The 15,989-nt window shown below is 35.3% G+C and overlaps 1 protein-coding gene and 1 pseudogene across 2 annotated transcripts; both read left to right on the plus strand.

Annotated features, from left to right (window-relative positions):
• Nucleotides 1-1,320: 1,320 nt before the first annotated feature.
• On the plus strand, nucleotides 1,321-5,052 carry LOC125247861 (major histocompatibility complex class I-related gene protein-like). Of its 2 annotated transcripts, XM_048159385.1 has the most exons (7): nucleotides 1,321-1,534; nucleotides 2,697-2,954; nucleotides 3,141-3,410; nucleotides 3,550-3,828; nucleotides 3,906-4,058; nucleotides 4,167-4,202; nucleotides 4,788-5,052. In XM_048159385.1, exons 1-7 carry the CDS (start codon nucleotides 1,336-1,338, stop codon nucleotides 4,817-4,819), a joined length of 1,227 nt encoding a protein of 408 aa, XP_048015342.1. In that variant the 5' UTR covers nucleotides 1,321-1,335; the 3' UTR covers nucleotides 4,820-5,052. The 2 variants fall into 2 exon arrangements, with proteins under 2 accessions (XP_048015342.1, XP_048015341.1); XM_048159384.1 differs by lacking the exon at nucleotides 1,321-1,534 and having other exon boundaries at nucleotides 2,813-2,954; nucleotides 3,172-3,410.
• A 4,512-nt stretch (nucleotides 5,053-9,564) lies between these two features.
• Nucleotides 9,565-13,899, plus strand: LOC125247855 (annotated as a pseudogene).
• The last annotated feature ends 2,090 nt before the right edge of the window (nucleotides 13,900-15,989 follow it).

Raw genomic sequence — 15,989 nt, forward strand, 5'->3', positions numbered from 1 at the left:
ATATTCAAAACACTAACAAAGTAGATGACACAGTGAAGGAGCATGGAATGATGGGAGTTGTCATCACCTCCACTGCCGATGGAGATCAATCCAGCAGGACTCACAAATCATGTTCATGGATGAGGTAATGAAAATAAAGTCTTATAACTGTTATGATTGATCACATGATTTTTTTTTCCTTCTAATGAATTAGCCGCAAGTAACGTAATGTTTAAATAACTACTCATACATGTCACTTTATTTGTCGAATTAAATGGTGGGTTAACACAGCACAGTTTTACATGTTCAAAGCAATCATACTAAAAGTGCATTTGAACGTACCCACAGCTGTAGAGGGCATTCAACACTCTTAAACTAAAAATAATGCAAAAAAATGAAACACTAATGTGATGTTTATTTTTGCTTATTAGTATGGTTGAATTGGATCATCGAAGGTGAGATGAAATATTTGTGTAATTTAACATTTAATTGAGTAATATTCAGAAGCTTACTTTTCACTGTTTTTATTTTGAATAATACTGAATGTTTTTTTTTTTTTTTTTTTTTTTTGCTCAAGTGAGATGAGTAAATGCACACTCACATTTAGTTTAGAACTACAATAACCAACATGTTCACACAGTGCACAACACCTCTACACTTTACTCCAGGTTTCTCTCAACATGTCACAGTCAAAAAATGGGAAAACAAAGTAACTTGCGTTACTTATTTAAAAAAGTAACTCGGATATTTTGTTGTATATTTAAAAGTAATGTGATAACGTAACTCACATTACTTTTAATGCATTACCTCCAAATCTGCTGCTTCTAGTGACTATTTGGTTTTAAATTTTATTTTATTTATCTTATAAAATGCTCACTAATTCTGATAACTAATTAATTAATTTTGTTTTTAGCATCTGAAGAAAGTTTTAAAACAACATCAACACATAAAACACAACAAGAGGTCCAACAGATGAGTGAAACATCTTTGAACTAGTAGATTGATTTACCAAGAGGACTTCTAATATAAAAATGATGGGATTGTACTTTGGGCCAATGAACTTTATTGCAAATATTAATGTTAATGAGTCTAAATAATTACTTTAAGTGCTTATGTTGTCTGGCTTGTTTTTGATATATGTCTATTTTGAAGATTTGTAATTGTAGGCCTACATGCTGTTTGCTTTGTATGTGATAAACGTCGCGTAAGTTGATGTGTTGTGGAATTTGGCTATTATCATGTAACACTTTAATTATATTCTTCTGAAATGAACGAAATGATTTGAAAAAAGATTCGTTCATTTTGATGAACGAGATTCAAAGATCCGAGTCAGTAAAATGATCCAAACTTCCAATCATGGGCGTGGCTTCTGTCACGTCACACTTGGACGGGGCGGAGTTAGATGTCAACCTACGCTTTCAAACGCCCACAGCTAGGCGTTTTCAGCTGGCTAAAAAACACATTGGTGGACACATGCGGCCTATATTATATGTCAGTATCATGAGCAAAGTTCTGCTGCTCTTTCAGCTTTTACTTCCAGAGGCTTCTCCTAAAGGTAAGATTTTAAAAGATTTGTTGCAAAACGAAATTAAAATGTGCTTGCACTTAAAATTTGCACAACCAAGATGGACGAGTGTTACTTTACTATACTTGGTAACTGTTATTAGTTTTATAGTGGACATAGCATTAGCAATGACAGTAGCAAAAAGAAACAAATTACAGAACAATGTGCTTTCCGTATAGCCTAAAACAAACCTGAAAAAGAACAAATGAAAACAAAACAATATGAACTCTGAGTTAACTTTGCTTAAAGATTTTTTTTTATTAAGCATTCATGAATGCATTTGTTTCTACAGATTTGTCAGCCAAAGACCTTGACTAAATAAAAATACACTTTATAAGACATTAGTTATTTTTCTCATGTTGACTTTTTAGTTGCGTATTTGACTTTAATGCAGAGGCCTGTTTCATAAAGTGCTTCCATAATGTATTTAAAGTGCTCTATTTTCGCGCACTAATTTTGTACTTAATATACTTAAAATTATTCTTTAGTACTACTCAAGATAATCCTATGAACATCTAAGATCAATTGTGCTATTTTGAGACAGCATAAATATGAACTAAAATATGATTTTAACATAGTATTTCTTTATTGAAAATGATTCAGTGGTACACTTTGTATGAAAGATGGGTGCAAGTGTACTACAAGTGGTAACTAAATAATTTTTTAATACAGAAACAGTATTTTAAAAGCACATTTTAGTTAATATTCATGGTGTCTCAAAATAGCACAGTTAAGTAAACTTAGAAGTACTAAAGCATTTTTGGTATATTAGGTACAAATTAGTGCGCCAAAGTAGAGCACATGGAGTACATTATGGAAGTGTTTTTTTGTTGTTGTTTTTTTCTCACCTGGTCAGAAAAGACATCAATGAATGCACATCTACTTTGTTGCATGCTCAATGTATTATACACTAATACAAAAAACAAACAAAAAAATTTGTATTCACAAATGTCTCTATTTGTACAAATTGCTGCACATTCATATAATTCTGAATTTTTCACACGCAAGTTGAAAGGCATTTGGTTGTGGATAAAACTTATCTGCAACATTTATCAAATTCATGGATAATTGTGCATGCATTTGTTAAACATTTTGAGACTAAATTCATCCCATACTACTAATGTGATGTTTCCTCTTTACTGTTTTATCACAGGCTCTCACTCTTTATGGTTGCTTGCAACGTACATTAAAGGACAAACACCATTTCCTGAATTTAGTGCTGTAGTGATGTTGGATGATGTCATAGTACAGAACTATGACGGTGAGACAAAGACTCGCATTCCAAGAGGAAATACAACAACTGAAGACGACGTGCTAGATTTGAATGTTCTCCTCACCATAAGTGACCACCTACAAGCACACTTTTTGGACAGATGGACAGTAGCAACAAAAATGTTAAATGAAACTGATCGTAAGTATTTAAATTATCCATTTGAACTTGATCAAAAAGGATTGAAATTTTAATTGAAACAATAAATAGCCTACTATATACAAATATATATTAAACAAATATTATAACAACAACAATAATTAGGGATGTGCCCGAACCTTATTCGGAAAGACTTCAAAACGAATAATGAAATCTGCCGAATAATAGAAAAAAATATTCTGTTTGTGTGTGAACTGAGGGATGATGGTGAACCGGGACAAATGATCACACGAGATGCTTTCAGAGGCTCCACCACTGATGAGTTGCTCTATGTTGACAAGAACTTCACATACCAGGGTACTTTAAATATCTCGGCCCAACTGCTGAATTTTTATCTTGAGATCAGCAAGACTCGTCATGAAATTTTATATCAACCATACTGCATCAAAACACTCAAGGGTTACCTTGAAAAAAGGAGAAATCAAGTCAATAGAAAAGGTAGGATCACTGACTCCAAACCAGTCAAGAAAAGTGTTCAAGTGTTCTGATTTACATTTATCTTTCTAAACTACATTTAGCATTTTTTAGGCCAGTATGTATTAAAATGATAATATATTTCTGTTACTTTTTTCTGCAGTGAAACCGCGAGTCAGACTCATTCAGAAAGCAAACTCAGATTCTGGAGGGTTTCGTGTGAGTTGTTTGGCGACAGGATTTTACCCTCGTCACATCAACCTGACCCTGTTCAGAGATGGACAGCCTGTATCTGATCATGAGATCACTGGAGGAGATCTGCTGCCCAATGGTGACGGGACGTACCAGATGAGGAAGAGTCTGGAGATCAGTGCAGACAAACACAAATACACCTGCTCTGCCACACACCTCAGTCTGGACAACAAACTGGACGTCACTTTGGGTAATGAGGAGTGAAAAAGTAAAATATACTCCAGTACTGTTTCTAATGTTGTGACCTTTTTAACTTGTTTGTTTCAGAATTTGATCCTGATGAACCATTTAAATCAGTGATTCTCCCAGTGCTGATAGTTTTGGCTCTGATGTTGGTGTTTGGGGCTGGAGCCATCATATATAAATGCAGGAGGAGACGAGCAGGTGTGACAAGAACCGAAATGAATGGTGAATCATCCAGTGAGTCTTTAAATGTGATGCTTAAGATAAATATACATATATATTTGAGTTTATATTATATAGTTCATTGGCATGAATAATTATGCCGCATTTTTTCTTGTTATACAGTGCCTTCATCAAACTGTGATTATTCTCCTGCTTCTAGTGAGTACTCTGTTTTAAATGTTATTTTTATATATTTTTTAGCAAAAGCTAATATCTTATAAACTGGGGTCCATTCTTCATACCTCGCTAAATACATCTGAGATGATTTGACAGCTTCTAGATCTTCTAATCGTGATAACTGAACTCTGGCTAATTTGGTTCTTCAAACAAATTTGTGGAATGGATTAAAATATCAGGATTAAGTTGTCTGAGATTACTGCGTGTTCTTGCGTTCCTTGAAAAGGGCAGATGTATCGATGCTCAAAACCACAATCAGAAATGCAGAGATTGGCTGGCACACAATTAGAGAAGACACCTGATGAAAAACTTGATTTCTGGACCTTTTTAATGAAACAGCCAAGCGAACAACATGACATCACAACATAAATGTTATAATAGATAAATGAAATCAATTATTAATTAATTTTTTTACATGATTTCCAATTATTTCACAAGCATTTGTACAGTCATTACATTTATATTTCAATGTTGTAATTCGCAATTAAAAATTAAAGTCAAGATCAAGTTACCTGCATCTCTTGCACTGCATCAAGCCACTCCCATTCCTTTCTTTTTTTTTTTCAGAATCTGAAGAAAACATGGAACCAGCATACTGAAGATGATGTAATTTTCAGTTTTTAGCTTGAATGAAAGAAATGCGTTCAGACTAATACAGCAGTCAAGAAGCGTTAAAAACGGAAGCACAAAAGAAGACACGTCTGGAGTTTTACATCATCAATATGTGACGCGTTCAGTGATGTGAGCTGCATTTACATGTGGAATAGACATGGTGGCTGGCAAACAAAAACATTTTGCGTTAGTTGTAATAATGTCTTTTCTTGAAAAGGAAGGAGCAAGTGGAGCAAGTGGTGGTTGTTGTCTCATTAATTGACCCTTCTCCAGGAGTTTGATTGACAAGCGATCTAACCAATCATAACGCCAAATCCGCCATTTTGTCCGACAAAGTAATCAGCTGCAACGATCTGTCATGACACATTAAAGGTGGTAAAGAGGATGTTTTAGTCGACTGAGTTTTTGAAATGAACGCATGCGGAAGAACAACCCCCCTCCTTCACAGCTCATTTTAAGTGAACGCCTCCCAAAACTCGTGCAGGAGTGTTTGTTTACCACAGGCATTCGCTGTGTTATTAAGCCGGGCACACATTTAACGACTAGCTAAAATATTCTGACTGTGCTCAACATACAGCGATTGTTTCCTGCTCCTGAAGCAGATTTATATACTTTCACAAGGAATTTGAACACCGACTGTAATCGCAGACTGAACGCAACTGGCTCTGACTGGACGCGTTTGAGCGCGATCAGTCATAAGTATCAATTTACATTCATAATCGTTCTTACAATCGTTAAGCCGAGCACACACTTAGTGGATTCATTATGTCGGACTCACCGCAGGTAACTCATAATCTGCAGTTGTTACTCCTGTCTCCTGACAAAAACATTGCATGCGGAGCGTGGAAAGTTACTAGAGCGCGCAACCGCGCGTCTCTCACAAGGAACGTCATGGCAGTGATTGACAAGCCAGAGGGCCAATCCGCGCACGCCGCTCACAATGGCAGTGATTGACAAGCCAGAGGGCCAATCGTTTACGCTATGATCGCGTAAACGATTGGCTGATGTTTTTAAGGCCCTACCTCGTGCTCAGATGATGTATATTAATAATATTACTTTCAGTGCACCTAATAAATAGTCTTTTATCAGTTAGTAAAGACAGTTTCAAGTAATATTGCAAAAATGTATAAAACAAAACATCCTCTGTACCGCCTTTAAAGAGCCACAAAACAGTTTTTATTGTTCGAATTTCTTAAAAAAAGCTGTGACTTTGTGTAATATCATAAGTAACCTGCTCTGTCTTGTCTGTCGACGTGTTGTCAGTGTCCTCTTTGCTCCGCTATGTATTTTTCACTCTGTGTGGAGTGACAGCGCCAGGGCTTGTCGGACAAAGCAACAGTAACTAAGAGGGGTGGGTCTTTGCGAAGGGTCAATTGGGTGATCAGATTCTAGACTGTACTTCTGTTGGTTTATGATGATGTTTGTCGTAGGAGAAGTCCCACTGCAGGACTGTGCGTCAAAATTTTGGACATTGCCACTAATTTGATTGCAGTGGTCATTAATTAACTAGCGAACATGTGGAAATCTCAGACTTAAGATTTAGCCACAGGATCGGAGGAATCTTTCATGATTCTCAAAATTCGTCTCAGGTTAAATCAAGCATTTACACTGAAGAGAATACTTATCCATGAAAATGGACAAATCAAAGAAATTAACTTGCTCAATCAGTGCAAGTGAAATTAGTTTATTTAATTTATTTAATTGAAAATATATATAGCGAGAGACGTGAATGTGTAAGGTCACATTTTTAAAGCGTTATCTATTTATTCTACAGCTTATTTATATGACATCTGTATATATTAATATTAATTTATACTAAATGCTAATGCTGAAGTAAAATTGATTGTGTAATGGATTAATAATAACAAATCATATAATAAATATTTTTTGTCATATCTGAAGAGTGGGATTTCATTAATAAAAATCATGGCACCTATTAATGTTTCACACTTAGTAATCTGTTACTTTTATACAATTAAAATGTTATTATTTACAAACTCTCATGTTCTAAACCTGTATTTTTTCTGTAGAACACAAAAAGATATTTTTTTCCCCCTAAATCAATAAATAAATTATTTTTCAGCATCTGATGAAAGCATGAACTGAGCATCCTAAAGTTTCTTAAAATTCTGTGATTTTTTTACTATATAATACAAATTTTGGACAGGGTGTTTTTTTTTTTTTTTTTTTACAGATGTTGGACAGGATGATTGTTTACGTTTTTCTCACTTCGCTTAAAATATCTATTTTTTTTATTTAATACTGCACTTCAGAAGCTACATAACTTGTTTCCCAGAATACAAAAGTACATTTGCCCTGTCCAGCTATGGCCCTGACAAAAAAAAAAAAAAAAAAGCTATGGCCCTGATAACACCTGATAACCAGGAAACACCAATGTTCGTCTTTGTCTTCAGAACGTATACTGACACCTGGTGGTGTGGATGCAGCGTCACCAAACAACATTTACATGATCAACCCGTTTCATGTAAAATAAATCACCTTTTATTAGGTTACTGATATGAAGGGAGTCTTCACTTCACTGTGAGTGAACATGGTTTAAACATTTTTCAGAATTGTGAAAAACCAAACGTTTCATTGTTTATCAATATTTTGATTCAGCAGCCAGTAGCATTAGCTGATTATTATTATTATTATTTTTTACTGAATCGTATCTTTAAGCAACTTAAATAGATCAACACAGGGGCGTAGCCAGATTTTTTCCCCCTCTTGCTTTTAATTTGAAATCAATTTGCTTTTAATAAGAAATCAAATACACTGCTGAACAATAACCAATATCTAATATTTATTTCCCTATATTTTATTACAATTTTACAATGGTTTATGTACAACAAACACTTTTGCATTAAGTCCTCAAGGATTTTATACAATGTAAAAAGATCATAGAATATAAGGCAGAAAATACAGTTCCTATCAAAAGTTTGGAAACATTACAATTGTTATTGTATACAACTGAAATACGTCTCTTCTGCTCAAAGAGGCTGGATTTATTAATAAAAAAAATGCAGTAAAAACAGTAATATTGTGAAATAATATTACAGTTTATAATAGCTATATTCTATATGAATATATTGTAGAATGTACAATATGTGATCAACGCTGAATTTTCAGCATCATTACTCCAGTCTTCAGTGTCACATGACCCTTCAGAAATCATTTTAATATGCTGATTTGCTGTTCAAGAAGCATTTCTGATTTTTATCAATGTTGAAAACAGTTGTGCTGCTTCATATTTTTGTGGAAACCATGATACCATTCAACTTTTTTGGTAAGATTAAAACAAAAGAGAGAAATACTTTTATTCATCAAGGATGCATTAAATTTATCGAAATGACAGTGACAATAAATGCAAATAAATTATGTTCATTGAACTTTCTATTCATCAAAGAATCAAGAAAAATTAAATGTATAACAACAATTTTAAGCTACTGTTTTCAACATAATATTCAGAAATGTTTCTTGAGCAGCAAATCAGCATATGAGAATGATTTCTGAAGGATCATGTGACACTGAAGACTGCTGAAAATTCAACTTTGATCACAGGAATAAATTACACTTTACTATATATTCACATAGAAAACAGCTATTTTAATTTGTAAATATATTTTGCAATATTACTGCTTTTAATATTGTTTTTATTAAATGCAGCCTTGACGAACATAAGGGATTTATGACTTATGCTGAGATATTAAAAAGGTTGTCAATTACCACTGCATTATTCATATACTTTACTGTCAATAAATCCCTTGAGATGGCTTGAAAAACACAGAAACCTAGGGCTGTGAATCTTTGGGTAGACAGCGATTCAATTCGATTCACGATTCATAGGTGTTCAATTCGATTCAAGAGCAATTTTTGCAAATTCAGAAAGATTCGATTCGAGATGATTCACAATAAAATTCGATACGATTTGATTAATTCGATTCGATTCTTTATTTGAATATGCATTCATCGACGATAAAAAGCACGTGCCCCTAATGTCATGTTATACAATGACCAACAGAGGACAGTGTGGGAACGTTCTGTTAATGTCCCACCCAAATGTCCTCTATAATGTTCTTTTGACCATAAAATAACCAAAATGGAACGTCCCCCTAAAGTCATATAAGGAACATTAAACTGCAGCACTTTCATTACCAAAAGAGAACGTTTTAGGAACTTCCCTTATGTTCTGTAAAGGTTTGGAATTTTCGTCACCTTAGAGAACTTTTAGGTTACGAGAACGTCGCCTTCTGCGCGGGTATTGCATATTCAGAGAAACTAGTTTAAAAATGTGCACGTAATTTTCTAAAACACGAGAGACTGAAAGAATGCAGGGAATATGGACCTCGTGTTATTTGTACTTTTACCTCCAACATCTGCTTCACACGGTAAGTTTCAAAAAGGCTGGATTGTTAAAGTATAGGACTATGCTATTCAATAAGTTATATTATAAAAGGTTATTGTTCTATGTTGTCTAACACACATTTAATGCAGAACATCTTATTTTGGCATAACATGTACCTTTTCCTAATGCTTCATTCACAAAATCTTGTTCCATTGTATTTTAAATTTAGTGGACCATAAAGACATTTTTTAAAATAAGTTCATGTAATTTACCTCAAATTATACTTTTGAATTATTTTAATTTATTTTAATTTAAATAACCATTTTCTCTTCCCTCAGATGCTGTGAAGAGGTGGAGCCCAAATGCTATAGATGCAGACATTGATGCAGGCATTATATTTATTGTTCAACACAATTTTACAAAGAATGTTTGCTTTAAGTTATGAGAGATCTGGCTATAATGTAATACTGCCAAACAAGCATTCTTTTTTCAATGAATTTATACCCCCAATCTGGCGACGTATCCTGGGGGATACAAACATACAGACAGATTATGAAAAATGCAAAAAGTAAATTTATACATTTTCAACATTAACGTAATAAGCTAACACGCAACAACAACATTTTTAATGTTGTAAGTCCCCTCCAAATATTGTAAATAGGCTGAGCTAAACAAAAAATGTATGAAGAAAGTCAATAGATCTAAATATTCACAACAAACACCCTTTCAACATGAAACCAAGAAATGAGACAAGTGGCCAAGAGCGCATTTGGAGAGAGCATTAGATGTACAGAGACGCGCAGAATGACGTAGAATTCACGATGACGTCAAAGACGTCGGTTCAACTTTCATTTCTTAAGTATTTTTCAACCATGACGGATTGACGACTTTTCCACGGTAATTAAACGTCCAGATGTTTCCTGGGTATAGAATTCTTTTCATTATCATCATTTTACTTCCAGCAGCTTCACCAAGAGGTAAGTGTTATGATAGGCTATATATGCAGATTTTTTAAAAATGTTTATATTGTAGGCCTATTTGACATCAAGAAGTACATTTTCTGTTGTTGATAGTGAAGAATATTCATGATTTTAAAAACTGAAAGTGACAGTCACAGCTATGGTGAAGTCAGGTGAATTGGGCGGTGAAAGATTCCGTTAGATCAGGGGTGCGTTTCCCGAAAGCATCGTTGGTGAACCATGGTCGTAAGTCCCATTGAACTCTATTGGTAACGACGGAACTTGCGACCATAGTTCGCTTTGGGAAACGCACCCCAGATAAGGTTGGAGTGTCAAAGCAGGGTGATTCTTCCGGATTAATCCTGAATTCCGTTTATTTCGGCTTAAAATGACCCCCGTGAATCGTGTTCAGTTATGCTGGTTACTGTATGATGACTGAAATCACGAATTGGCCCTAAACAATTAATCAAATACACTATGAAAATGTTATGTTTTCTAGTATGTCATGGACGGAACTGAGCGCAAGCTCGAGCGCTTTGGAAAGGAGAAAGTTGCGCGGACGCGTTTTCCGTGCGTTAGACGCGCCATATGCATTTATTCGCTTACAGTAGGCTATGTTCTACCAGAAAGACTCGGGGAGGTAAGATAACATGACAACCATATTTATTAACAATCAGCAAGCAAAATGTTGTAAGAAAGTTCTTTGGCGTAGGCCCTGTCCGTAGCTCAGATCCTAAAGGATTGCGGACTCTGCATTTCCTGCCTGAAGATGAAGGCAGGGGCATAGCCGACCCCCCTGGGAGGTATGGACAGGGACCATCCTGGTGGTGGTGGGGAGGATGGAGGTGAAGGTTTTCGTCAGCATCTGCGGACTCAAACATGTGTCAGCAATCTTATATACTCCAAGTGCAAGATAATGATTGGTTAGCTCTAAACTAATTGGTGACGTAACATGAGTCTTCCTGGCAGAACTTACGCTAGAGCTTTCATTTCTTGCTCTATGCAGTTAATGCACGTTTTCCATCGTGTGATTGCCAGCCTTTGCTTTTCCGCAACATACCGAAGCGTCTTGTGAGTGAATGTACACTGTAACGCGCCCGCCTTTACTTTCAGCTAATAAAACAAAAATACTGCAATTTTCTGGTGTTATTTATTTATTTATTTATTCTGGGGTAGGCATTCTACAGCCCTTTATCAAACTTCATCAAAGCCTCAGATCAAATCGTAAAAAACTAACTAAGATTATCTGTGCCCAAATTAAGATTGGGTGGGCAAGGCAGACGTTTGGGTGGGATCAGTTCACCCCTGTGCCCTGAGTTGGCCCGTTTTGCATGTTGTCAAATAATGTTTATTTTTAATAATTAAAAAATGGCCATTATTTTATATGAAAAAGTTAATTAACTATACTTTGACAAAGTATTTTAGTTTGTCTAGTATACCTTTTTGATTAGTTCAGATACCATTTTAAACTGCCATATGGTCGTGTCACAACGTGCCCCTCAAATGTTACAGTGTGCCCCACCAACATCAATTTAAAAAAAAAAAAATATATATATATATTGTATACAGTCTCATATGGTTACTACTTATTCATAATAAAAATAACCAACAATAATCAATTTGTTTTTCAGGTTCTCACTCTTTGTGGTTGTTTTCAACTTACATTCAGGGAAAAACACAATTTCCTCAATTTAGTAGCACAACATCTTTGGATGACATCACAGTTGGATATTATGATTCAGAGACATATTTTGCAAGAGGGAATACGACAAATGAAGAGGATGTGATGAATTCACACTACATAAAGCGTATAAGTGACTACATTTATAACTCCTTTTTGAGAAGATCAAAACTGTTAAGAAAAGGCAGCCAAAATGACAGTAAGTATGTGACTCAATGACATCTATTAATCTATTTAAAAATGCAGTTCATATTGTACATATTCAATTGCTTAAATACATCCTCATAATGAGCATATTTTTACTGTTTGATTTTAAATCAATTTTGCTTTTTAGGTGAAAAAATTAGTAATATAAGAATTAAAAGAAAACCTTTTTAAAATGGTTTGGCATGATCTATTATTGTTTCTTTCTTAAAAAAAAAAAAATATTAGTATGCTTGTAATAAAAAAAAAAAAAGTCATGAATCAAAGTCTGAAAAGTCATGTGAATCAACCTTATGATTTTGATTTCCCTCACAGATCTTGAAGTTTATCAGACACTGGTTCTCTGTGAGCTGCTAGACCTCGACAAGCCTGGACAGATGATTATCAGAGATGCTGCCAAAGGCTCCACCACAGATGAGCTGCATTACTTTAACAACACGTTTACTTATAAAGTGATTTTAAATATTACACAAGATGAGCTCAAACCGCACCTGGAAGAATTTAAGCAGGAAGTTGAAAATACCTTTTACCCAGTTTGTATAAATACTCTCAAGAAATACTTCAAAAAGAGAGAAGATCAAATTAACAGAAAAGGTACATACTCAAGAGCACCTCTTCATTCCCTAAATGTGTTTTATGAAAAGAATTCCAGATGTTTGGAGTAAATCTTCAGGATTTAAAATAAATGTATTTTATAAATTTAAAATATGTAGTAAATGTATTTTATAATTTATTTTGTAAATAAATAAGTATATTTATAAATGTAAAAAAGTTCTCTGAATCACTTTTCTCTTTCTTGTGTTTTTTTCCACAGTGAAACCGTGAGTCAGACTCCTTCAGAAAGCAAACTCAGATTCTGGAGGGTTTCGTGTGAGTTGTTTGGCGACAGGATTTTACCCTCGTCACATCAACCTGACCCTGTTCAGAGATGGACAGCCTGTATCTGATCATGAGATCACTGGAGGAGATCTGCTGCCCAATGGTGACGGGACGTACCAGATGAGGAAGAGTCTGGAGATCAGTGCAGACAAACACAAATACACCTGCTCTGCCACACACCTCAGTCTGGACAACAAACTGGATGTCACTTTAGGTAATGAGGAGTGAAAAAGTATATACTACAGAACTGTTTCTAATTTTTGTGACATTTTTAACTTGTTTGTTTCAGAATTTGATCCTGGTGAACCATTTAAATCAGTGATTCTCCCAGTGCTGATAGTTTTGGCTCTGATGGTGTTTGGGGCTGGAGTCGTCACATATAAATACAGGAGGAGACGAGCAGGTGTGACAAGAACCAAAATGAATGGTGAATCATCCAGTGAGTCTATAGATGTGATGCTTAAGATAAATATAAAATATATTTTAGTTAATATTACATATTTCATTGCCATGAATAATTATGCTGCATTTTTTCATGTTATACAGTGCCTTCATCAAACTGTGTTTATTCTGCTGCTTCTGGTGAGTTGTCATGATCACCAGTTGCCCGTGCAATCCACCAGAGGGCACTCTACTAAGAACTTTCACCATTTCATTAAGGACTTCACTTCCCATCATCCTTTGCCTGGACTCATCAACCATGATTACTTTCAGCTGTGTCTCATTTGTCATTAACCTCATTTACTCTGTCTTTATAAGCCTGGTTTACTCAATCATTCTCTGTGAGGTTTTGTAAGTGTCAGCTGCATTTCTGAGCATTCATGTGTTTATTGGTTCTGACCCTGTTGGCTGTGTTCTGGATCTGTTTCTGTTTCACTCATTGAAGTATAAGCGTGAGACATCACTGCCGTTGTCAGAGTGCAATCAGACCTCACTAAACGAGTGCTGAGCGCAGTTGGACATAATGGTGTATTAGAGGTAAAAAATGATATAAATACTGTTCCGTTTCTCACACAAACCAATCGTTTCATGTCTTAGGACATCAATGTGTCATCACGAGCCGCAGGGTTTAATTTGGATTTGTCTGTGCAAGGTTTTTCGACTCTTATTGATCCATGTTCCCATTCACTCCCATTATTTGACTGACAGACATCAACGGTTGGAGTTAAAAATCATCATTTGTGTTCTACTGAGGAAACAAAGTCACCTACATCTTGGATGCGCTGGGGGTAAGCAGATAAACATCATATTTTCATTTTTGGATGAACTATCCCTTTAAGGGTTCTTATATGACTTTAGGGGGACGTTCCATTTTGGTAATTTTATGGTCAAAAAACAACGTTACAAAGAGGACATTAACAGAACGTTCGCACACGGTCCTCGGTTGATCATTTATTAACGTTCCCAATATGAGTTTAGGGGGACGTTCTATTTTGGTTATTTTATGGTTGCGCAAGAACGTTACAAAGAGGACATTTGGGAAGTTAACAGAACAGTAATAGTCCCCTAAACATTCCTAGAATGTCCTGAATGTTCCCTGAAGATCCACCAAATAACGTTCCCCAAACCTTAAAAGAATTCCACATTGTGACCGTCTCTGAACGTTCTGGGAACGTTACTAGGCGACAGGTTACCCCGCAATAAATTTTACGTTCCCAGAACATTCTCAGAACGTCCCCACTGGTGTTAAGGACGTTGTCTAGTAACGTTTCCAGGCACTTTGTTCATCTCATTGAACTCTATCACTGCCATTATTATGCTCGGATGTTCAGAATATTTATTAATATTTCTCTGATTGTCTTAGTCAGAAACAAGAAAGTCATGTACACCTAGGATGGCTTGAGGGTTAGTAAAGGTTGAGCCAATTTTCATTTCAAAGTGAACTAATCCTTTAAATGGTGCATTCACGCCACCTACTGGAGGAGTGTAAAGCGCATAATGGTTAGGAAGCTGCCAAGCTGGGAAACCCTGTGGGAAACAATAAGACAGACATTCTTTAAAAATAAAATATAACCGTATCCTAAATTCTATTGATCAGTCTTGTTTCTTTTAAGGAAATAAATAATTCATGAAATATAGATTGTTTTGGGCCATTTCTTAACAGAACCTGGAGAGACAAATTATTTATTCCCAAAGATTTTAAAGCTTGAATTAGTTAATCTTGCTCTTTAATATGCATCACATTTTATAAGTAGACAATGTGTCCTGCTGATTTTCTTCTTTCTGGATCAGATTTTTCTTGAATGTAATAAAAGAAAGTGTCTATACTTTTTGTTCCACTGTCTCACTCCTTCTGCCATTTCTTTCTCATCTAATTTGCTATTAACTTTTGCCTTTACTTCTGCTTTACTCATTGAAAGTGTAAAGTGATGCAATGTGTGGTCAAGTATGGTGTCCTATACTCAGAATTTTAAACACTCACACACCGTGAACACACACCCGGAGCAGTGGGCAGTTTTGCTGTGGCACCCGGGGAGGGATTAGGTGCCTTGCTCGAGGACACCTCAGTTTTGGGTAATGAAGGTAGAAGAGAGTGCTGTCCACTCATGGGTCTCGCGACAGATTTTGAGAAATCGCCGACAAATGCCCGAAATCTCAACATGTTGGTTCCTTTGCATACATGTACGTTGCAACATATGCCTATTTGAAGACGAAAAGCATGCAGCGCAAATGGACAGAATCGTAGGCTATGTAGGGATATTCGCTTTTTTTAATTGGACTTTCCCTTCCATCTGCGTCAGATGGTAAGTTGTTTACGTTCATTTTTAACATTTTTTTTTTTTTAAATGTTGTTAAAAATTAAAACCTTCCCTTTCAACGAATAAATGAAGATTATCGCGGATCATGTCCTCTAGATTGTACTTGCTGTTTAGCATTTAAGTTTTCTTTTGGCAAACTGTCTGGCTGTACAGTATCGTATACCTGTAATGTTTTTTTTTTTTTGTTGTTTGTGTAAAATTGTGCATTTTTATTGATTGATTGTATGAGAAACAAGGCCATTGGATGACAGGTACTGAGAGAGTAAATACATTAAAGATTTTGATATTTTGTCTAAACTTTTGTTTAATTATTGTAATGTTTGAGGTGAT

Source organism: Megalobrama amblycephala, linkage group LG15 (genome assembly GCF_018812025.1).
Source record: "Megalobrama amblycephala isolate DHTTF-2021 linkage group LG15, ASM1881202v1, whole genome shotgun sequence".
In the NCBI taxonomy this organism is placed as follows: domain Eukaryota; kingdom Metazoa; phylum Chordata; class Actinopteri; order Cypriniformes; family Xenocyprididae; genus Megalobrama; species Megalobrama amblycephala.

Coding starts and splice junctions, on each gene's coding strand:
- LOC125247861 (XM_048159385.1), top strand. CDS start 1,336: ATGGGCGTGGCTTCTGTCACGTCACACTTGGACGGGGCGGAGTTAGAT. Junction 1,535..2,696: donor TCCAGAGGCTTCTCCTAAAG/GTAAGATTTTAA, acceptor GTTTTATCACAG/GCTCTCACTCTTTATGGTTG. Junction 3,829..3,905: donor CAAACTGGACGTCACTTTGG/GTAATGAGGAGT, acceptor TGTTTGTTTCAG/AATTTGATCCTGATGAACCA.